We start from the raw sequence: 22,908 nt of genomic DNA on the forward strand, positions 1-22,908 counted from the left end.
TGTGTGTGTGTGTATATGTATGTATATATATGTGTGTATATATATATATATATATATATATATATATATATATATATATAGGCCAAAATTGTAGTATTTCAAATATTTAAAAAAAAATATTTCAAATATATTTTTCTTCCATGTGGGCACCTATGCAGTGCGATCACTGAATTCACTCCTGTGCAGTCAAACATCCAGCCAACTATTAGCTGCTTATTGAGATGGTGCCCTGCGCAGTGGTCGCCTTTTGAAAGGAAAGACCAGAGAAGTGAGGAATCGGCACCTGCTCAATGCAACTGTTGGGCCTGACATCTGCACAGCTGAATAGCTGGCCCACCACTTGCCCATATATTGGAGTGGCACCTCTGCTGTCATTGTGTGTTGCCCTGAAAAGAGGAGAGACAAAGTTGCTGTAAGGTGTTGTCAGGGCTAAAATGGTTCTAAAGAATGAAAAAACCTTCTGCATGCAGCTCCCCTACCCCCAGGTCCCCCCTTATACCTAAGTCCGTGATCTCGGCACAGTGCTGTGTGGGGCCATTGGCTCCCACTGTTGTTGTTCACAGTCAGTGGAGAGAGGCGGGCCGAGCTGTACTCTGTGTGTGTGTGTGTGTGTGTGTGTGTGTGTGTGTGTGTGTGTGTGTGTGTGTGTGTGTGTGTGTGTGTGTGTGTGTGTGTGTGTGTGTCTAATGACACACATAGCCACCTTGGGAGAGAACCTGCCCCCATAGCAAGCAGAGTTTTATGGTGGGCACGCAACGGAGGGGGGGAGGAGCCAGGCAGGGGACCCAAGAAGAGGAGCTTCAGGGCTGCACTGTGCAAAACCACTCAACAGGTAAGTGTACCATGTGGTGTTGTGTCACAATCACTTTAAAGGAGAAGTTCATCTTTAAGAACATGTAACATGTTAAACCAAAATTTAGGGTGTAACATGTTCCAAATCACATGTTTTTTGTTGCTGCTCCAGGTTGCAAAGCATTGCAGTTGCGTCATATATGCCTTTACAATTTGGGAGGGGGGGGGGGGCGTGGTTGAACTGCTTTCTACTGCCCCCAAACACAAGGCTAAATGAGGCTTAAAGGTTTCACGTAGTGAACTAGCTAGGGAGCCGACGTGCAAATATTTGCCCATGGACAGAGATGGCAGAAAGGGAGCTGAGGCAAGAAGCTAAACGGTTTCTTGTGTTTCGGTATTTAGCTCCTGCTGGCACAGTGGGGCATCCTAGAGGAGCCGTATATCCAACAATGTTCAATGCTACGTCTTGGTCTTTAGTTATCTGACCCACGTTGTGCGGTTGTTTCTTTATTGTGCAGACGGACCGCGGCCCAGCACACCCTGCTTGGAGAAGAGACACGCCGCCCTTTCTCTAACACAGCCCAGAGGTCCTCGTCCCCAACTCGGAGCTTTTATACCAGAATGTGACGCTGAGGGTAACTATGTCCCACTACAGTGCCACGGAAGTACAGGCTACTGCTGGTGTGTGGACAGAAATGGCAACGAGATTGAAGGAACAAAGCGGCCCCCTGGCAGTGGAAGGCCACAGTGTGGCATTCCAGGTATGCACCAGCCAAAACCGTCACCCTGTTCTTACAGTATGGCAGCCAGAGGGCACATATACAGTATGTCTAGCTTAGTGTTTCTCAAACTTTTTTTTTTGTTTGCTGTCACAACACTCTTTCAGTATATAAAACATTTTGAGGCACCCCAGTCTAAAATGGGGTCCCCTACCATGTCAGAGCCCCCCTTTTCATATCAGAGTCCTGCGATCCCCCCTGCTCACAGTAGAGTACTCAGCCCCCACAACCCAACCTCTTTTCTTACACTATGGTCCTCCTATTTTATGACTTTTTACATCATCCTCAGTCTCCCCCTCCTCTCCTTTGACATGGAAGTTCCTAGTCTTCACCCTAATCACCACCCCCCTCCTCCCCATTTTACTTTCACATCAGAGTCCTTGGTCTTCTTCCTTTCCCCCCCTTCCCTTCACATCAGTCCTCAGTCTCTTTCCCCTCACCTTCCTTTCACATTAGAGTCCTCTATCACACACTGCATCAGAGTCCTCACATTCGAGTCCTTGGTCTTCTTACGCACCCTCTTTCATTCACATCAGAATCCTTAGTGCCCCTCCCCCTTCCTTTTACAGCAGAGTCATCAGACACCACCACCCACCACCAGAGTTGAGGTTTAATTATGACAACATATGAAAAAATTGCCAACACACTGCATGAGTCAGAGTCCTCACATTCGAGTCCTTGGTCTTCCTACCAACCCTCTTTCATTCACATCAGAATCCTTAGTGCCCCTTACCCTTCCTTTTACATCAGAGTCATCAGCCACCACCACCGCTACCACCACCACCACCCACCACCACCACACACCACCAGAGTTGAGCTTTAATTATGACAACATATGAAAAAATTGCCAACACACTGCATGAGTCAGAGTCCTCACATTCGAGTCCTTGGTCTTCTTACCAACCCTCTTTCATTCACATCAGAATCCTTAGTGCCCCTCCCCCTTCCTTTTACATCAGAGTCATCAGCCACCACCACCACGCACCACCAGAGTTGAGCTTTAATTATGACAGCATATGAAAAAATTGCCAACATATTTACTTAAGATGCAAAGAAAAATCCCAAAGTGCTCTGACAGTGCAGAATGTTTAATCTTCCCATAAAACAGTAAGTATTGCACTCACACATGGCTGTGTTAGGTAGACAAAGAGTACTTAGTTCTGGTCCATCCATCCTGCCACAAGTGGCCAGCCGTGAACAGGTCAGGCTGTGTTGGAACACAGGACCGCACATATACCTAGCATGGGTGTGCATGGTGCCTGCCTGGAGACAGGTGTGCTGGGTATGCACAGTCCAACATGGCCTGATCTGTTTACTGGGCACATGTGTCCGGATAGAGGGATCGGAATGAAGTACTCCTTTTGCCTACTTAAGAGTCCAGCACTTTGTTTTCATTGGAAGATAAAGTTCTTCGCTACTCCGGTGTACAATTCTTCTTTGTATCTTCTAGTGAACTGAACACTACACTCTGCAAATATGTTAAGCTGCAAGGTGGGATGAATGAACTTTTATCGTCACACAAAGGATACATTGTAACCTTCACTGTATCCTGATCTCATGTATTTTCAGTGCTGTGCTAGAGGAACATATATATGTGGCTGCACAGTGCGCAGGTCACATTGTAGCTGTTTTTTTTTTTTTTTTTTTGGTTCAACATTTCTACGGTGAATTTATGTAATGGTGGATACCTTCCATGGTCAACCAGTCTTTCTCTCTCTTGTATTTGCTGAGCAGAACCCACCCAGAGGCCGCAGACCATGTGTGAAAGGTGGAAGCAGAGCCTCCTCGATCATTATGGCGGAAGCCCCGCTGCTGAGCACTATATACCGCAGTGCGATTCCTACGGCGAATTCACCCCTCTGCAGTGCCACGGCAACAGCGGCTATTGCTGGTGTGTGGATAAAGACGGGAGAGAGATCGAGGGGTCCAGGACGCAGCCAGGGATGACACCGGCATGTAAGTATAGAATACGGTAATCACCGAAATATGTGACCAGCAGCCCACCCTGTCTGATGCTTTACAACAGAATCCAGAAATGAAGGGGCCTATTTATAAGGAACATAACATGAATCAACACTCAAAAAGTGATCAAGTAGCGCATAACTCTTATGTGTGAAAAAATATTTAAAAATAGTAAAAAAATGAAAAATAAAATGAAGTGTCTAGTCCCCAAAAAAGTCCAAATAATATTGCTTATCCACCAAATGGAATGTTTATTCATGTGTTCAATAATTTTTAAAGTGGCAGCATTTTGTTTATATATTTATGTGGTTGTACACATTTATGTATTATCTGTTTTAGTGGTATTTATCGCTTTCCACGCATTTAGCGCAGTTTTTTTATTTATAAAGAACGGCTGCGTGTCCTCTACATAGCTCAGAGGAGCAGAATGCTGTCACATGACTGGTTTCAAGGTCATGTGACCGGTTTTCCTCCTCCCTCCTGACACTTTTTTCTTATTTGTTAGAATGATCGGGGCTTTGCTTATTTCAGAGATCCGAAGCAAGCAATGCAATAATAAAACACACATTACCTAGGTGCAGTCGGACTGCATTGGGCGGCTATTTCAGCGCAGTCCCACTGAAAGACAAAGCAAAATGCATTGTGCCTTACCTGGCCGGCTCACGCCACCATGTTGCGAGGTGTGCGCTGAAAAAAAAAAAAAGTACTGCATGCACTATTTTTTTCAATGCAACGCAGCACAGTGCAACACAGTCCATCATCTCGCACCTCATTGCGGCTAATGCAGCGCAGTCACTGGTGTGAACCAGCCTTAGAGGAGAAGTACAGCCAAAGCTTTTTTGGGCTGTACTTCTGTGGATCACAGGAGTGCAGTTCGCTGTGCACTCCTGTGACCGGATTTCAGCTGACCTCACTCGGGAAAGATCCCGACTTCAAAGGTGGGATCCACCCCTGTGACTGGAGCGGCACCTGGCTCAGCCTCTCAGCAAACTGCTGAGAGCCTGAGCCAGCCACTCTTTCCCCCTCCACAGCCCAGCATCCCCTGTGCCTGTTAGGGGTACAGGGTGATCTGTCCTAATATTGGGGTGGGGGGTTGTTGATTATTTGATATGTGGCTGCATCCCATTGTTCTATTGTGTGTCTGGCTTGGGAGCAAACTATTATGGGATGTATGTGTTTAGGTGTATTGGCTTGGTGGGGGGGGGGGGGGGGGTGTCTGCAGCAGCCCTCCCTCCTGATGGGACTGTCTGTTGGTGTGTCTCTTGTTCTTAAATGTAGATTGCCCCGCCCTGTGTCCTTATGCGAGGAGGGGGGGGGGGGGCTGTTCCCTTGAGTGTATATATCTTGTATCTGTGTTCAAATAAAGTCTGCCTTCTGGATTACTTCAAGATGGGTGTCATCTAGTCTTGTATGGTCGGCTGTGGTGTCTGTTGTCGGTGTTTGGGGGGGGGGGGGGGCTGAGCAGATGGTGGTGACTCTCTGGCTGTGATAATTCAGCGGTCATGTGATTGCGGAGTTCTCACCCTTAGAGCTGGCGGAGGACAGATGAAACATTGGAGCGGTGCTGCATCCACTTAAGTATAAATAGGGGGAAAAAAGCCCTACTTCTCTTTTAAAGGTGAGCTCTGGGCAAAAAAGCTTTTAATTTCAATGTTTTCCTCAACAGACAAAATTAATATAAATCTACTTGCACCAAATGCCCTTACAAACCCAGATATCACATTGTAAAAGTAGCAGTGACATCACCACTGTGCTTTACATAGCCTGTGCAGACAGCAGAGCTTTGGCAGGGGCCCAACAGGCTCCACCCACTACAGACTACCTGCAGAGGGGCGGAGACAAGACCAGTCACCCTGCACAAGGGAGAGCAGTAGTGAGCGGTCTTTATTACAGGAAGCTCCTGCACAGAGGGAAAGTCTCACACTGGATCACTGCACAGATCTGGAAGAAATGCACAAAGCACACAGAGATTCAAGAAGAATACACATGGCTCTTGTATGTAGACAATATTTGATTGTGCTGAAGTTCAGCTTTTAGATGGCAGCTGTTGGGGTTTCAGAACCATTTTTCTGATCATATGCTTTCATGCGTTGCAGGTTTACCAAGTGTAGCTCCTCCCACTGTGCGACCAACTCCTCGCCCTGATGTGACTCCTCCCACATCCGGCACATATCTCTTGTATGCACAGGGCCAGCAGATCGGATACCTACCGCTGGATGGTGTGAAGTTTCGGAAGGACAAAGCAAGGACACTCCTGGCACTTCATGTAAAGTATCTTTCATATCTCAGAGATTTCACATTTCAAGTCACCTCTGTGAAGTATAGAGGATTACGCTTCATTGGGAGGCTCGATCATCATCACCGCGCTTTAATCCAAGTGGTAGAATGTAGGCGAATGTGATATAATCTTTAGCTTTACTTTGAATTTATTGTTTTGGAGTGAAAGTTAATATCAGGCTGTCGCATCTACTGATGGATCATATACACCGATCAGAATACCATTATGACCTCTGACCTAAGTAGGTCCCCATTTTGCTGCCAAAACAGCCCTGACCTGTCCAGGCATGGACTCCACTAGACCTCTGATGGTATGCTGTGGTACCTGGCACCACGCCATCAGTAGCAGGCCCTCGAAGCCTCTTTCCCATACTGCATCCTGGTGCCATCTCTTCCCCAGGTAAGTGACGCACACCCACCCGGCCATCCGCATGATGTAAAAGAAAATGCGATTCATCAGACCAGGCCACCTTCTTCCATCGCTCCATGGTCCAGTTCTGATGCTCACATGCCTGTTGTAGGTGCTTTTGGCAATAGACATGGGTCAGCATGGGCACCCTGACCAGTCTGCGGCTACACAGCCCCATACACAACAAACTGTGATGCTCTGTGTGTACTGACACCTTCTATAGGAATCCGCATTACATTTTTCAGCATTACATTTTTCAGCAACTTGGACTATATGGGCTAGCCTTCGCTCCTCATACCATCAATGAGCCTTGACTGCCCTTGACTCTGTCATTGGTTCATCAATTTTCCTTCCTTGGACCACTTTTGGTAGGTCCTGACCACTGCAGAGCGGGAACATAACCCAAGAGCTGCAGTTTTGGAGTTGCTCTGACCCAGCTGTCTAGACGTTACAATTTGGCCCTTGTCAAAGTCACCCAGATCTTTACACTTGCTTATTTTTCTACTTTCAACACATCAACGTCAGGGGCAACATGTTCCATTGCTGCCTAATAAATCCCACCCACTTTCAGATGCCACTAGAAGACGATAATCAATGTCATTCACTTTACCCGTCGGTGGTCATAATGTTATGGCTAATAAATACAAGAAAAATAAGTGAGCGCTAAATAGAATCAACACTGACAGCAGCTGTACACCAAAAAGGCACCGTATAAGACCTTTCAAAGGACACAAGTATAACACAGAGGGGTGCGGCGCTCCTAAAAATCCATAATACAGAAAAAATGAATATGCAAATGACATAATAAAGTGACAATGTGCAAATATATATATAGGCCACTAAATAGTGGCTAATAGTGCTGGAAAGTGTGAAATCCAGTATAAAAGTCCAAAGAAGAGGTGATGATGAGATCCCAAATGATCTAAGGATGTCCTATGACGGAGACCGTGGATCAGGTGATATAAAGTAATATGATTGCGCACTCACCAGATACACAAATCAAATGCGCATTGATAGTAGAAATCACAGGTCATCCAATATCATCGGATGGATCTGGTCAGATCTGGTCACAGTATACCTCCCTCCCCGACGGTGCTGTCACACATGAGGGTCACCTTGCAATGGATGTAGCTTGCACTGTGGGTATAGTCAGCTCCCAAGGGAGCTTTGCCATAGGCAGACATGTTTGGAGACGGACACTCCAAGGATGGATGTGTAGACGGAGGACTAGACTATGGGGGACACTTCGATCAGAATCCTGGGGGGGGGGTCTCCTTCCCAGACGATGGGGGTACTGTGGATCTAATGCTCTTCCTGTACCGGGCGCCCCTCTCTGTACTCCGCCACCGCTCTGGATGCTCCCAGAGCATCATATTACTTTATATCACCTGATCCACGGTCTCCATCATAGGACATCCTTAGATCATTTGGGATCTCATCATCACCTCTTCTTTGGACTTTTATACTGGATTTCACACTTTCCAGCACTATTAGCCACTATTTAGTGGCCTATATACTGTATATATTTGCACATTGTCACTTTATTATGTCATTTGCATATAAATTTTTTCTGTATTATGGATTTTTAGGAGCGCCGCACCCCTCTGTGTTATAATGTTATGGCTGGCCGGTGTATGTCCTTTCCAATGAGATTCACCCTATTTGTCCTGGGGTCCATTGTCACTGGGAAGAAATCTAAAGATTTGAGTTGCCACCAGAACAGGAATAGAGGAAAACTCTCTGGGGACGTCTGTTCCAGTGACAACTATCTAAGAGGGGGTTTCCATACTTTCCCTTCACTTCGTGTTGTGTCTCCTGTTGCGTTCGCTGCCTCACTGCTAAATCTATTCCGCAGCTCACAATATTGCTTTCAGCAGAGCAGGAAATGGGATCGTCGTCTAAGAAATAATTACAGCGAACGTTACTGGCGTGTTAGCAGTCACAGAACACATTGATTCCCACAAGAAAACAGATCCGACACATGTGTAGGTTGTAATGTGCTCCGGCCAAGTCTGCTGGAGGAGGCGGAGGTCTCTGGCGTGCAGCTGTTCTGTGTGGGATTCGTTCCAGATCCCCCCCCCCCCCCGGCCCTCCCAGAGAATCCTCGCCATTGTTAGTCAGTGAAGGCCTTGGGGGAGTACCTACAGCCACTTCCATATACTTATGAGCCATGCTTTCTGCATTAGAGTCACCTGTAGAGTGTTGGGGAAGGATGTTTGAAAATACAAGAAAACAGATGTTTGAATACATTATTTTGGCCAATACAAATCAGGAGAAGCATGACACCAGTGACCAGACTGTGCTGGTGATTCCAGTGATATATTCTTGTGAAAGGATAAGTGCACTTTAATAAAATAACACCTTTTATCCTTTTCGCCCCCTTCTTCTGTCCTAATTTTACCCCCCCACACGATGCGTTCTTACCCCAATCCAATGGCTGTGGTTATGCTGTTTGTTTACATTCAGCACCCCAAGTCTTCACTGTCCTGAGTGCGCCTGCATGTTACAGCCCTATAGACTTTTATGGGGCTGTGTCCTGCTGCCAAAAGTCACCAGACATCCCATAGACGTTTATAGGCTGTAATGTGCAGACATGGCTAGAACAGTAAAGATGTGAAGTGTGGAATATAGACAGGGGCGGACTGACCATTTGGAAACTCGGGCACTGCCTGAGGGCCCGGGGTCAGTAGGGGGCCCCATGAGATGCCACTGGTACCTTTTTCATAGGCTTTTTTGAGTTTGGGCAAGGACACAGGGGTCCCATGATTCCCTATTGTCTGGGGGCCCCATGAGTTGTCAGTCCGTCCCTGAATATAGACCAACAGTGAAACCGTAGCTGGCAGGTCTGTGGAGGGTGGGTTAGGTTAGATCAGGGGAGGGGTGTAAAAAAAAAAAAAAGGAAAAGTACATTTTTGTTTTAAAGTTTGTGTATCCTTTAAGGCCTCATTCACACGGGCACTGAGCACACTGTCTGCATACAGGGACGTTCATCCGCACTTGTCAGATTGGGACAAGTGGCCCCTTAGGTTTGAATGGGCTGCCTGCGCACAGCACAGCCCAAGCCACACAAACACACTGCCCATTGACAAACTGTGGGGCTCAGCACCCGTCATTGAGGCCTTAAGCTGAACTTTAGATAAACTAGATTACACAGATAAAATGCATAGAAGGGAGCTGCTTTATATTTGTCCATCCAGTCATGGAGTTTACACAGCCCTGCCAAACATGAGAGTCGTGTTTGGCAGGGCAGAGGACCATATTTTCTTCTGCAGGGGTTAGGTAACACCTAGAGGTCTTGTCCCTCCTCCAGCCTGTGACTGAGAAGCAGCACACTGATGATCTCTCCACCATTCTACTCTCTCCCCTCCTTGTTGGCATATGAGCACTGGAGTATAACTGATTGGCTCCCGGATTGGGTTTCTTCTCCCTCTTCCAGTCTGAGCCCTGCTATACAGGGACTTTAAGAGGCTGATACCAAATCACTTCCAGGTACATTAAAAAAAAAAAAAAGTAAGGTCTTTATAAAGATAGAACTGCAATAATCTGTGTCTTTTATATGTGCTGGAGTTCAGCTTTAGGCTGGGATATAGGCCATTTGAAAGATATTACCTCACCATCATCATTTTGGTCTGGGTCAGCCATTTTGTTCAGTTGGTACAGTTATCGGGGGGGGAACTTTACAAGGGCATCCATATATGATCTCCATAGCACCCACCACAGTTGTAGCTGTGCAGATTCTTCAGTACTGCCACTTGCACCGGTGACAATGGCCATGTAGTCGCAACGGATGATACATAGTAAGCAGGGTGGATTTGATTTAAATCAAACTGATTTAAATCACGATTTAAATCACTAGTCAGTAAGGCTTGATTTAAATCCTAGTTTTCTACATAAAGACTAATTCTTGCTGGTATAACTTTAATATGCAAGTAGATGAAGATTTTTAGAATAACAACTTTTCATATTAGTTTTTTTATCCCCAGTTTAATAGGTTAATCATTCATATTTGGACAACTTTTCTGTTGTACTTAGGAAGGAGAAAAATAATCATTACCTTAATAATAACAATTTAAATAGATTTATTCATCTGAAACAATAACATTCCAGCATATGTGATTTGCTTAAACATCCATCTTTGGTAACTAATTTGGCTAAACAAAATATATATATTGTAAGAAACTTAGACTGTCAGCCCCTCCCCCTCACACTTAGTTTCACTTTCTTCTTGTGCAGATCTATTCCACTCCAAACAATCAGAAAAATATTGTTTCTATTCTATTCACTGAACTTCTTGAAACTTAGCAGTGAAGGGGTTGATTCTGTATTCATAGGTTTGTAGAAGTTAGGATGAAGGTCTTTTTCTTAACTCTGTTCATGTTATAACATTTTTGCTGTGAAGAAGAGGCATGTGATCTCCGCTGAGTCAAATTCAGTTTTGAGAACTGCAAAAGTAAACCAACATCTGAGATAATATCTTGTAGGCAGAGAAACTGCCCAATAATCTTACAAAAACCTCTGGAAGAGCATGACATAGTGAATGGATTCATGGAATTTATTTACCAAAACAATTAAACATATACAGCCTTATTCTACATAATTAAAAAACGAATCTTTATTTCATGATGGAATAACCTTTGGATGGTAATATACTTTCCTCAAAAAGCATTTTATTTTAAAAAATCCGATTTAAATAAAAAAAATCCGATTTAAATAAAAAAAATCCTATTTTTTTTTTTTTTTAAATCATTGATTTTTATCCACCCTGATAGTAAGTGTCCTTGAACGTGTAGCCCAGGTGGGGCTTGGACTGATTTGATAGATCATATCTATACCAAAAACGAATTTCCTTTAGTTCTCCATAGAATAAGGAATGGTTTGTTGCTGTCTTTGTCCCATTTGGGAGATTTCCTTTAATTTCTTGACCTCTAGATGCAACAATGAGAGGAAGTCTCTCCAAAGTGAGGGAAATCCCATCTCTGATAATGTTCACCAGAACTGGCATCGCCTTTTGAAAGGTTTACTCTCATCTGCTGTTCTGTTGACAATCAGAAAATATTGTTATTTTCCTTCACTTCTCTCTCGCAGTGACAATGGTCTCAGGGACAAATAGAGGCTTTAGATACACTTTATCCCTGTCCCTCTGCCTGTACACATACATGCAGCCTCAGTGAAGTGGGTCTTCTTCTGTGGGGCTGTGTATATATATATACATGCGTTTTGTGCTGGGAGTGCGCCGGGTCTCGTACGAGTGATCAGGACTCCCGATTCCCGGTCACCTGATCGCTGTGATCTCCTCTGATTGACTATCGCAGTGATCAGTCTCTGTGTAGCCCACTCCTGTGTTTTCTTTCTCCTCTGAATGGAAAGAAAGATACACTGTATTTTTCTCTCCTTGCCAGGGAAAAAAAAGATGTAAACAAAAAAAAGTGTATAAAAAAAAAAAAAAAAATTAAAAAAATAGCTAGATCAAGGTTTGATCTAGGTTAGTGTTAGGGTTTGGGTCAAAGGTCAGGGTCCGTAAATTTTGGGCAGGCTTTTAAAGAAAAAATTGTTTAAATCCGTATCAGTTAGTGTCGTGATTTTAAGTAGGATAAAAAAAAAGCAAAATGTGCATGGGTGGGGAGCTGGGTCGTGCATGGGTATTTCTGGGTCGTACTACAGGTACAAACAAGAAATAGCATACACATATTTGGTAATGCTGTGATCGTCAGGAGTAGGAGAATTTATTTTGGGTTGTTCTTTGGTGGAAAGTTATGGCAATTGCAAGAAATAAACTAAATGTAGAAAAAAAATTTGTTCTATTTTTACTACTTTCGGCTTTGATAATTAAAAAATAATCATGAGAAATCCATTACCATTTATCACAAAACTAAAGCCCTGAAAAAAAAAGGTGTACAGCTGCATACACCAAGTAGTTGTGATGATATGGACCGTTATAACAATACATGTCAATTGTGTTCAGCCATTAAGATTTGTTTTGCCCTCTATCACAAAGGGGTTAAAGGAGGTTTTAATTTGACTTTGATGCATGCTTGTTTTGGGTCAGAAACTCGGTGGGGATCTGGCAGAAATTAGGATGGGCAAGTATAAAAAAGCACTTACTGGGGGGGAGGAAAGAGATTTCTTTTTTTTTTTTTTTTTCTGGTAGGTCCAATTTAAATAGAAAATGTTCAAAGATGGCAGAGGCTTGATGGCCCCTTGTGTGTCTTCCAGGGATCCATAGTAGTGGGCATTGATTATGACTGCCAAGAGAAGAAAGTCTACTGGACCGATGTCTCTGGACGTACAATCAATCGAGCTGGCTTGGAGCCCGGAGCAGAACCAGAAGTCATTATTAGCACAGGTAACTTTTTTTTTTTTTTTTTGGTTTGACTTTTTACCCAATTAGCTCCACAAACTGTGGCCCATATCCGATGAATGCTATGAATATATTGTAGGTAAATACAATTGTAAACTAGCTAACCTGTAAAATTGTGAGCTCTTATTGTGTCTATACTACATAATGGAATGAGAGTCTATGGCTGCCCCTTTATGACCAGAGGTCATTGAGGTCTAAATGCCCAGACCAAATCAGCAGTGTTCATATGCACCAATAAATGTGACAATAATAACTAAGTTTCCCTAAATATTGTTAAGGACATCTAAGTCAGATTACTGCAATTCAGAGGTGAGATCCCAGGATTAAAGTAGTTATAAAGGCTTTACTTTAATGCATTAAGGTAAAAAATCTTCTTCAATCATCTCCCCTCTCCAGCCCCCTAAAGACTTGCCTGAACCCAATCTCCATCACTGTGCCCAGGAGCAGCTTCTCTCTCCCCCCCCCTCCCCCCCCCTCTCCCCCCCCTCTCCCCCCCCCTCTCTCCCCCCCCCTCTCTCCCCCCCCCTCTCCCCCCCCTCTCTCCCCCCCCCTCTCCCCCCCCCTCTCCCCCCCCTCTCTCCCCCCCCTCTCCCCCCCCTCTCTCCCCCCTCTCTCCCCCTCTCCCCCCCTCTCCCCCCCTCTCTCCCCCTCTCTCCCCCCCCCTCTCTCCCCCTCTCCCCCCCCCCTCTCTCCCCCTCTCTCTCCCCCCCTCTCTCCCCCCCTCTCTCCCCCTCTCTCTCCCCCCCTCTCCCCCCCCCTCTCCCCCCCTCTCTCTCCCCCTCTCTCTCCCCCCTCTCTCCCCCCTCTCTCCCCCCTCTCTCTCCCCCTTCCTCCCCCCTCTCTCTCCCCCCCTCTCTCTCCCCCCCCTCTCTCCCCCCCCCTCTCTCCCCCCTCTCTCCCCCCCCCTCTCTCCCCCCTCTCTCTCCCTCCCTCCCCCTCTCTCCCTCCCTCCCCCTCTCTCCCTCCCTCCCCCTCTCTCCCCCTCTCTCCCTCCCTCCCCCTCTCTCCCTCCCTCCCTCCCTCCCCCTCTCCCTCCCTCCCCCTCTCCCTCCCTCCCCCTCCCTTTCTCCCTCCCTCCCCCTCTCCCTCTCCCTCCCCCCCCCCCTCCCCCTCCTCCCTTTCTCCCTCCCTCCCCCTCCCTCCCCCTCCCTCTCTCCCTCCCCCCCTCCCCCCCTCTCCCCCCCCCTCTCCCCCCGCCCTTCTCTCTCCCCCCGCCCTTCTCTCTCCCGCCCTTCTCTCTCCTCGCTCTCCTTCTCCCGCTCCCCACTCTCTCTCTCTCTCTCTCTCTCTCATAGGCTCAAAGACAGTAGCATGAGCCATTGGCTCCTGCTGCTGTCAATCAAGTTCTGTGAAGTGGAGGGGCTGAACCACACTGTGTGTGTCAATAGATGCACATAGCCCAGCTTGGGATTGAGCCAAATGAGTGCCCCCCATAGCCAGCGGCTTGCTATGGGGGCACTTTGAAGGGAGGAGGAGCCAAGATCACAGGCCGGGAACCCCAAAATAGGAGGGTCATGACCGCTTTGTGCAAAACCATTGCAGGTATTTGATACAATGGATTGATTGATACTCGCTCATGTTTTTTATTATAAGCTGTAAAGCTCCAAGGGCCCTTCTACCCCTCTTGCATTGAACTGTATTGTTGTTGTATTGTCTCCCGTTATATTGTACAGTGCTGAGCAAATTGTTGGCGCTATATAAATCCTGTATAATAATAATTTAAATTCTTTTAATATTGTAATTGCATCTGTTGATTGTATCTCTATTGCTGTATTAGAGGCACACTGGCACCTTTAGGCAGCAGACACATCTGCAGGTTAATGGTAAATGTAGTGAATGACCCTCCAGTCTGTATGTGATCCTTATAATTGACTGTAACAGGGATCACATGATCTGGAACAATACAGATTGGCTGCTGATCATTAGGGAAGACCTGGAGTAATTATTTGAGAATTAGGAGCTCTTACACAGCTGTGTGTTCCTAGATCAAAGTTGGAAAATGATTATACCCAAAGCACAGGGCACCATTCCTGCGAATGGTAATACTCAGATTAAAGGCACTTCCTGCTTAAAAAAACTTTGAACAGATTGGCAGAATTGAGCCATTATTGTTCCCAGATTTGCAAAATGACAGTGTCATAGGTTCAGGATATTCAATGTTTAGTGTGAGATGTCTGGGGCAGCAGCTGAGGTGTATACTCAAGGTTGCATTTCCACAATTTCAGCTTTTGTTGTCATGTTTTTGTCTTAGATCTGATGAGTCCGGAAGGCCTGGCCATCGACTACCTGCGGAAAGCCATTTTCTGGACTGACAGCGGTACTGATAAAATTGAAAGCTCACGGCTGGATGGAACATTCAGGAAAACCCTGTTTGACACAAACCTAGTGAATCCTCGTGCCATCGCTGTGGACGCTGTGCGAGGGTAAGCAAAGCCATCATGCAATGTTCATTTACTGAAACCATGAAGACTTTTCTTTTGCCAAAGTTAAAGTGGAACCCTTACATGTACCCAGTGAAGTGACTGGACTCAAGTGACACACAGAGATGGAACAAATCCTCCTACATAAGTTGTACCTGTTTATCTGAAGTACTTTCTTCTCTACAACCCATTCAAAGTCCAGTATTTATAAAGTTTGTCTGAGCTGTCAGAAAAAAGAGGGTGCAGAGCTGAAACTACACACTGCAGAACTCGGTCAGGAGAGCTGATTGGAGGGAATTGAAATATGCCTCTAAAGGATCTAATGTGCATGGACACATAGGTTAACATTAGTTGCTTCTACAGGCAAAATACTAAACTCCTCTAGGAGCCAGTGTGCATGGAGACTGAAGAGGGATGTGCTTTGTTCATATTTCATGTCTGAGGTTTACAACCACTTTAATGCTACCTTTGCTACATGAATGTTAAAAAACAAAAAAAAACAAGGTTATTGGCCATGAGTACCAACAGGATTTTTGCTAAAACATGATTGTTGCATAAGCAGATTAGCAAGTTTCAGATACTTTGGATTAGTTTTTTAAGGGCCTAGCATGAAACATCCTCAAACATCCTCAAACATTACTTAACATCCCCCAAGCTTCCCCCCTTCCCTCGCTTATCTGAATTGTAGGGTGTTTCTTCCTGCAGGGAATTGGAAGACTGCAAGTCCCTTCTGCCACTGTGGCAAAGGAAATGGCAGATCACCCCTACACATTATTATTATACAGGATTTATATGGCGCCAACAGTTTGCTCAGCGCTTTACATTATAACAGGAGACAATACAGCAACAATACAGTTCAATACAAGAGGGTTAGGAGGGCCTGATCCTGGGAGCTTACAATCTAAGAGGGAGGGGCTAGTGGTACAAAAGGTAGTAACTGTGGGGGATGGACTGTTAGGAGTAGAAGATTCCATTATTAGCTGACTGCAGGATAGGCTTTCCTGAAGAGATAGGTTTTCAGAGATTGCCTAAAAGTGAGCAGAGTAGGCGATAGTCTGATAAATTAGGGTAGAGAGTTTCAGAGGATGGGGGACGCTCTGGAGAAGTCCTGGAGACTAGCATGTGAGGAGAAGACAAGGGAGCTAGAGAGTAAGAGGTCGTGTGAGGAGCGGAGAGGACGGTTTGGGTGATATTTGGAGACAAGATCGGTGATGTAATTTGGGGCAGAGTTATTAATGACTTTATATGTTCTTGTTAATGTTTTGAATTTTATGCATTGGGCAATGGGAAGCCAGTGGAGGGATTGGCAGAGAGGGATGGAGGACACTGAGTGGAGACCAGTGGAGGCGTTGGCAGAGAGGGATGGAGGACACTGAGTGGAGACCGGTGGAGGGATTGGCAGAGAGGGATGGAGGACACTGAGTGGAGGCCGGTGGAGGGATTGGCAGGAGGGATGGAGGACACTGAGTGGAGACCAGTGGAGGGATTGGCAGAGAGGGATGGCAGATATGGAATGGTTAGTAAGGTGGATGAGTCTGGCAGCAGCATTCATGATAGACTGAAGAGGGGATAGCCTGTGATGAGGTCGGCCAATGAGGAGGGAGTTGCAATAATAAATGATGTCACATTTGTATTCCATTGTTTACCTCCTCCAGCCCCAGATGGTTCATACCTCCCATACAGACCTGGGGCTGGAGGTAAACAATTGCAGGAGCCTGTGCTGTGACACGCTGATTGCTACTACACAGCATTGCAGGCCTGAATGCAGAAATGTCAAATTTACGTTGTTTTGTTTTATTATTGTGGGTGAGTAATTTTTTTTGCAACAGTGTTATTTTTGTTGATGAAAATATTCTCGTCATAGTTTTTGTCAGCTGCATGTTTTTCAGCAATGTAAACTAAACAAACATAAAATTGGAATTGAGTCAGTTGACGAAAACTATGACAAAAATCCATTCCAATTTTCACCAATTAATGAAAATGGAGCGAAATTATGAGGGAGGGACATTTACCCACCTGAACTTCCGCTTTCCTCCGAGCTCCGCCTGTCTGTTAAAGCCCCACCCCCCTGACTCTGTCAGCAAGCTGTATTGGCTGAGAGACGCAGGCTTTCCTTGTTTGCCTTTCTCTGAGAGTTCTGGAATAATTCCCTGCAAACCACAGAAGAGGAACTCCTCCGTCGGATTTGCATCTGTCTGGATGTGGTGTGGTATTTCACCTCGCAGTGCTTAGCACTGTGTAAAATAAAAGCCTCCCCCATTCTCTGCTCTGTGCACGTCTTCATTCCCACTTCCAGGTCAACTCCCATTCCCCAAAGTATAATGAACCCTGCACTGTGCACTACCTCACCCTCATATACTTCCCCATCCCCACTTTCAGGTCACCTCACCTCCCCATACTATAATGCACCCTGCTCTGTGCCATCTCTTGCCCTCATTTACTTCCTCATCGGATTTGCATCTGTCTGGATGTGGTGTGCCATTTCCCTTCCTGGTGCTTAGCACTGTGTAAAAAAACAGCCTCCCCATCCTCTGTGCTGTGCACTCTTTTATTCCCATATACGTCCCCATTCCCACTTCCAGGTCAACTCCCGTTCCCCAAACCCAAAGTATAATGCACCCTGCCCTGTGCATTCCCTCACCCCCATATACTTCCCCATCCCCAAAGTTTTTAATGCACCCTGCCTTGTGCACTCCCTCACCCCCATATACTTCCCCATCCCCTTTCAGGTCACCTCCCGTTCCCCAAAGTTTAATGCACCCTGCCCTGTGCACTCCCTCACCCCCATATACTTCCCCATCCCTAAAATTTAAGGCACCCTGCTCTGGGCACTCCCTCACCCCCATATACTTTCCCATTCCCAAAGTTTAATACACCCTGCCTTGTGCACTCCCTCACCCCCATATACTTCCCCATCCCCACTTTTAGGTCACCTCACCTCTCCATACTATAATGCGCCCTGCTCTGTGCCGTCCCTTACCCCTCATTTTCTTCCTCATCCCCGCTTTCAGATCACCTCCCTATCTCTGAAAAGTATGCTCCACACTCCCATCTAATTTTTTTAAATGTACCCCCCCCCCCCCCCCCATCAGTGCTACTGGAGATTTTAGTCGACTAAAATGTATTGGGAGATTTTAGTCTACCAAAATACGACTAAAACTAAATCAATTCAGATAGCTAAAATATGACTAAAATGGCATTTTAGTCAAAAGACTGACTAAGTCTGAATCGAAATTTGACATCAAAATTGTTTTGCAAAAGGTGGACTGTGCCTTTTTAATGATCCGGTGTCCTTTCAAACTCTTAAAAACTCAATCTTTATTGTTTGTGAACAGAGGAAGAGGTGGATTGTAATGGTACAGAGATACTTACTGCTCTTTCATCCCTGCAGGAACCTGTACTGGACTGACTGGAACAGGGAGGCTCCAAAGATCGAAACCTCTTACGTCGATGGGTCAAATAGGAGGATATTGGTCAATGATAATCTTGGCTTACCCAATGGACTGACTTTTGATCCCTTCTCCAAACAAATATGTTGGGCAGATGCAGGTACTTTTATTTAACAATGTCCTTCTCTCCCCAACAGGGAGACAGAATGTGTTATAGCCATTCCTACAACTGAATGAAGAGGGATAATCCTGCAAATGTAAGCAAGCAGAATCCAGCCGCCTTACAATCGTTTCCAAGGCTTGATTTGCCAGACATAAACTTAAAAGATAAAACTGATCCGACAACACATTTCTGATCTACTCCAGACCCCTTGAGTCATATAGCTTGTTGTGACCACGACTGTGTGTTCAAGCCTTGAAAATGATCCGTGTGCTAACAGCTCCTGATTACACGTGTACATGTGAAGGTTTGCATCAGAACAATCACTGACCGGAAATCAGATTTATACAGTTAGAAAAGTAACTCCACTTTTGTGGAGAAAACAACGTTCCCCTCTGGGGGATCTATCTACAGCCCTGGAAAAAAGTTTTGAGAGTGACACAAATATAAATTTTCACAAAGTCTGCTGCTTGAGAGTTTTTAGATCTTTTTATCAGGTGTTACTATGGTATAGTGAAGTATAATTACAAGCATTTCAGAAGTGTCAAAGGCTTTTATTGTCAATGACATTAGGTTTATGCAAAGAGTCAATATTTTCAGTGTTGACCCCTCTTTTTGAAGACCTCTGCAATTCGCCCTGCTATGCTGTCAATCAACTTCTGGGCCACATCCTGACTGATGGCAACCCATGCTTGCATAATCAATGCTTGGAGTTTGTCAGAATCTGTGTCTTTTTTTTTTTTTGGAGTTTCTCGGCCATGGGCCAAAAATTTCGATGTTTTGTTCTCCAAGCCACTTCGTTATCACATTTACCTTATGGCAAGGTGCTCCATCATGCTGGAGAAGGCACCAAACTTTTGTTGGATAGTTGGGAGAAGTTGCTCTCAGAGGATGTTTTTGTACCATTCTTTATTCATGGCTGTGATCTTAGGCCCACTCCCCTGGCTCTCCGCACATGAATGGTCTCAGGATACTTTACTGTTGGTATGACACAGGACTGATAGTAGCGCTCACCTTCTTTTTTCTGGACAAGGTTTTTTCTGGATGCCCCAATCAGAAAGGGGATTCATAAAAGAAAATGACTTTATCCCAGTCCTCAGCAGTCCAATCCCTGGACCTTCCTGATGTGTTTTCTGGAGAGAAGCAGCTTCATTGCTGCCCTTCTTGACACCAGGCCATCCTCCCAAAAGTTTTCACCTCACCGGGCATGTAGATGCCCCCCACACCTGCCTGCTGCCATACCTGAGCAAGCTCTGCACTGGTGGTGCCCCGATCCCACAGCTGAATCAACTTTAGGAGACGGTCCAGGCACTTGATGCACTTTTTTGGGTGCCCTGAAGCCTTCTTCACAACAATTGGACCTCTCTCATTGAAGTCCTTAATGATCCCATAAATAGTTGATTTAGGTGCAAACGTAATAGCAGCGATATCCTTGCTTGTGAATCCTTTTTTGTGCAAAGCAATGATGACTGAAAAGTAATATTTGTGTCTGTCTTTGGACAGGGCTATACATTGCAGGAATTTTCACAAACTTTGTTGCAGATTCCTACCTTTTATTATAATAGCTGTCAGTCTGTGCCCATGTGCAGCGTGGATGTGAATGCTTCTATAATTAGAAATGAGCTGTTGCAGGGCTCTGAGGAAAGTGGCAGGGTCTGTATCCCTTTGAATGTGATTTCCCTTTGGGAATATTTCACCAAAAATTTAGTTTTTGTTGCAGGGGATGCCAAAAATTTGATTTGTAGCTTAGGGCAGACTTCTGGGAAAATCAGTGAGCCAATCGCACAAGCAGGAAATTACATTTTCAGGGCGTGTTTTGTACACCGTGTACAGAACGCCTCCAGGTAGCCATATTGCATTGCATTTTACTGAAAATTAGAGCTGCAGATTGAAAAGGAAAAGCAATTTGTAATAACATTCAAGTACAATATGACTTGTGTAGCAATTGTATATGCTATTCTTTTTTTATTTGATTTTTTTTTCCCTATGAAAGTGGAGTTACCCTTTAAATGTGCTCCCATTTTTATAACTCGTTTTTTTTTTTTTTGTTTTTTTAACGAGTTAGTACTCAATTAGTGTGATCAGTGGATGCTGATTATGCTAAAGGCAATCGGCTATTAATCAGGTTTAGTGTTAAGGAATACCTAGTATGCTGTGTTTATATTCATTGTGATTTTTTTTTTTCTTTCCCCCTCCTAGGAACCAAGAAACTAGAATGTATTTTGTCCAATGGTAGTGGACGGCGAGTTATACAGAGTAACCTAAATTATCCCTTCAGTGTTGTGGGCTTTGCCAATCACTTCTACCACACGGACTGGAGGAGGTAAGAAAAGGACATCGGACATTACTGACAATTGATTTATGGCTTGTTCACACCAGAACACAATCCGTGTCAATTTCCCACATCGCGTTCAAAACGCACTGGGTGTATGATAGGATTGTATTGACTCCCCAAACGCAGATCGCCAATGCAGTGCTTTTGCCTGCACAACATCGCATGCTGCTGCAGGACGATGCGATTCAGTGCAGTGTATTTTGAAAGGTAGCGCATGCCAGACTTTTGGTGTGATTCAGTGCCATTTCAGCCTATTCAAATGAATGGGTTGAAAAAAAAAAAATCATACCACAGGTGAACGGTGTGAACTGGCCCTTAGAGTTTAGAGGATTTATGTGCCTCTAATTTTTAATGTATCCAGGACATGGTCTTTTGTCTGACATTATTATTATACAGTATTTATAAAGCGCCAATAGTTCGCTCAGCGCTGTACATTACAAAGGGGGACAGAACATGTGACAGAACAATAACAATACAATGCAAAACATGAGGGGATCGAGGGCCCTGCTCCTTGGAGCTTACAATCTAGGAGGGAGGGGATGGTGGTACAGGAGGAGTTAGCTGTGGGGGATGGAGTGGTAGGAAGAGTGCAGGAGGTCGGCAAGTTAGCAGGGGGTGGGGTAGGCTTCCCCGAAGAGATGGGTTTTCAGGGTGTGCCTAAAGGAGAGGAGAGTAGGTGATAATCTGATGGGTTGGGGCAGGGAGTTTCAGAGGATGGGTGACGTCCTGGAGGCAGGCATGGGAGGAGTAGACATGGGGCTCAGCCAATGTCAGAGCCTTTGTGGCAAGTCAGGTTGATGTATAGGCCCTTTGTTTAATATGCTTCTTGCCCAGGGTATGATTCTACATAAGTAGATGTGTATAAAATATCCATATCTGGAATTCTTCAATGAGATAAGACCGCTTTGTCCATTTACAGCAGAGTGACAGTGTCTATGTCAGGGGTAGGCAACCTGCGGCTCTCTAGCTATTGTGGAACTACATTTCCCATGAGGCATTGCAACATTACAAAACTGACAGTTATAGCTATGACTTGCAGAGGCATGATGGAACTTGTAGTCGTGCAACAGCTGGAGAGCCGCAGGTTGCCTACCCCTGTAATGCCCTTCTTCAGCCCACTGCTACCCACCTCTCCAAGCACACCCCCGCCACACCCATAATCTCCAATATCATCTGGTGTTTGGGCCTGGAGGAATTAGGGATTGCATCCACCCTCCATCAGGTAACACTGCTCCAGTTTAGTGATTGCCCCCCAGGCAGAGGCTCCATGCTTCCTATACACAAAGTATTTTGTGCTGGCTGGAGCAGAGGTGGGTTGGGGGAGTTCACACAGTCACTTCCCTGAATGGTTAAAGTCCTAGTGTCTTTCAAAACACAGTTGCAATGTATAGCCATATTACCCCGGTAAAATCAGAAAACACTTAGTGACCGCACCAGACGTGGAGTAATATTCATTATCTGCTACAGTCACTTCCAAACTTACCCGATGTGGCTTCAACTTACCTGCCTTTCACATCCTTTCCCGACCTTTAAAGCAGACTTCAGTTTTTTTCGTGGTTTCCTAAGTTGGCCTGTCTCCCGAGGACACGATGCAGCAAGAATAATACATGTGGGCAATGTTGATGGTGTGAGAGTATTTGGTGGCTGAATTCTTCTCTTTTGCAGGGACGGTGTGATATCCATAAATAAAGACAATGGACAGATCACAGAGGAATATCTCCCAGAACAGCGATCACACCTCTATGGAATAACAGCAGTATATCCATATTGTCCTTCTGGTGAGTCTCTACATTGTGTACTTGCATATCCCTTTCTTTGTGATGGTTTGCATTTACCATTTTATAAAAATATCTGATGTTTTGTCGATAATGTGGTTCAAGTATTAGGACCTGATGTCCATATTGTTATATCTTTGTTTCAGACCATGCCATATTGGGACTGGCGGGTCTTACAGATTGCAGTGTTATAATGACAATCTACAGCTTTCTCATTATTAGCCCCTGTTCACACCGGTGCGACTTGAAGTT

The 22,908-nt window shown here is 45.2% G+C and overlaps 1 protein-coding gene across 1 annotated transcript in view; it reads left to right on the top strand.

The window, feature by feature from the left end:
* The window catches only part of NID2 (nidogen 2), a gene marked incomplete at its 5' end in the record, with an annotated part of 66,772 nt that overhangs the window by 36,900 nt on the left and 6,964 nt on the right, over window positions 1-22,908 (top strand). Inside the window, 8 exons of the mRNA XM_089665818.1 lie at window positions 1,311-1,553; window positions 3,306-3,527; window positions 5,630-5,799; window positions 12,433-12,562; window positions 14,829-15,000; window positions 18,389-18,546; window positions 20,746-20,869; window positions 22,547-22,659. Coding sequence (XP_089521944.1) covers window positions 1,311-1,553; window positions 3,306-3,527; window positions 5,630-5,799; window positions 12,433-12,562; window positions 14,829-15,000; window positions 18,389-18,546; window positions 20,746-20,869; window positions 22,547-22,659 — 1,332 coding nt within the window. The remainder of the gene's footprint in view (window positions 1-1,310; window positions 1,554-3,305; window positions 3,528-5,629; window positions 5,800-12,432; window positions 12,563-14,828; window positions 15,001-18,388; window positions 18,547-20,745; window positions 20,870-22,546; window positions 22,660-22,908) is intronic.

This window comes from Staurois parvus, unplaced genomic scaffold (assembly GCF_062004578.1).
Source record: "Staurois parvus isolate SC_StPar_1 unplaced genomic scaffold, SC_StPar_1.0 ptg002360l, whole genome shotgun sequence".
Lineage (NCBI taxonomy): Eukaryota > Metazoa > Chordata > Amphibia > Anura > Ranidae > Staurois > Staurois parvus.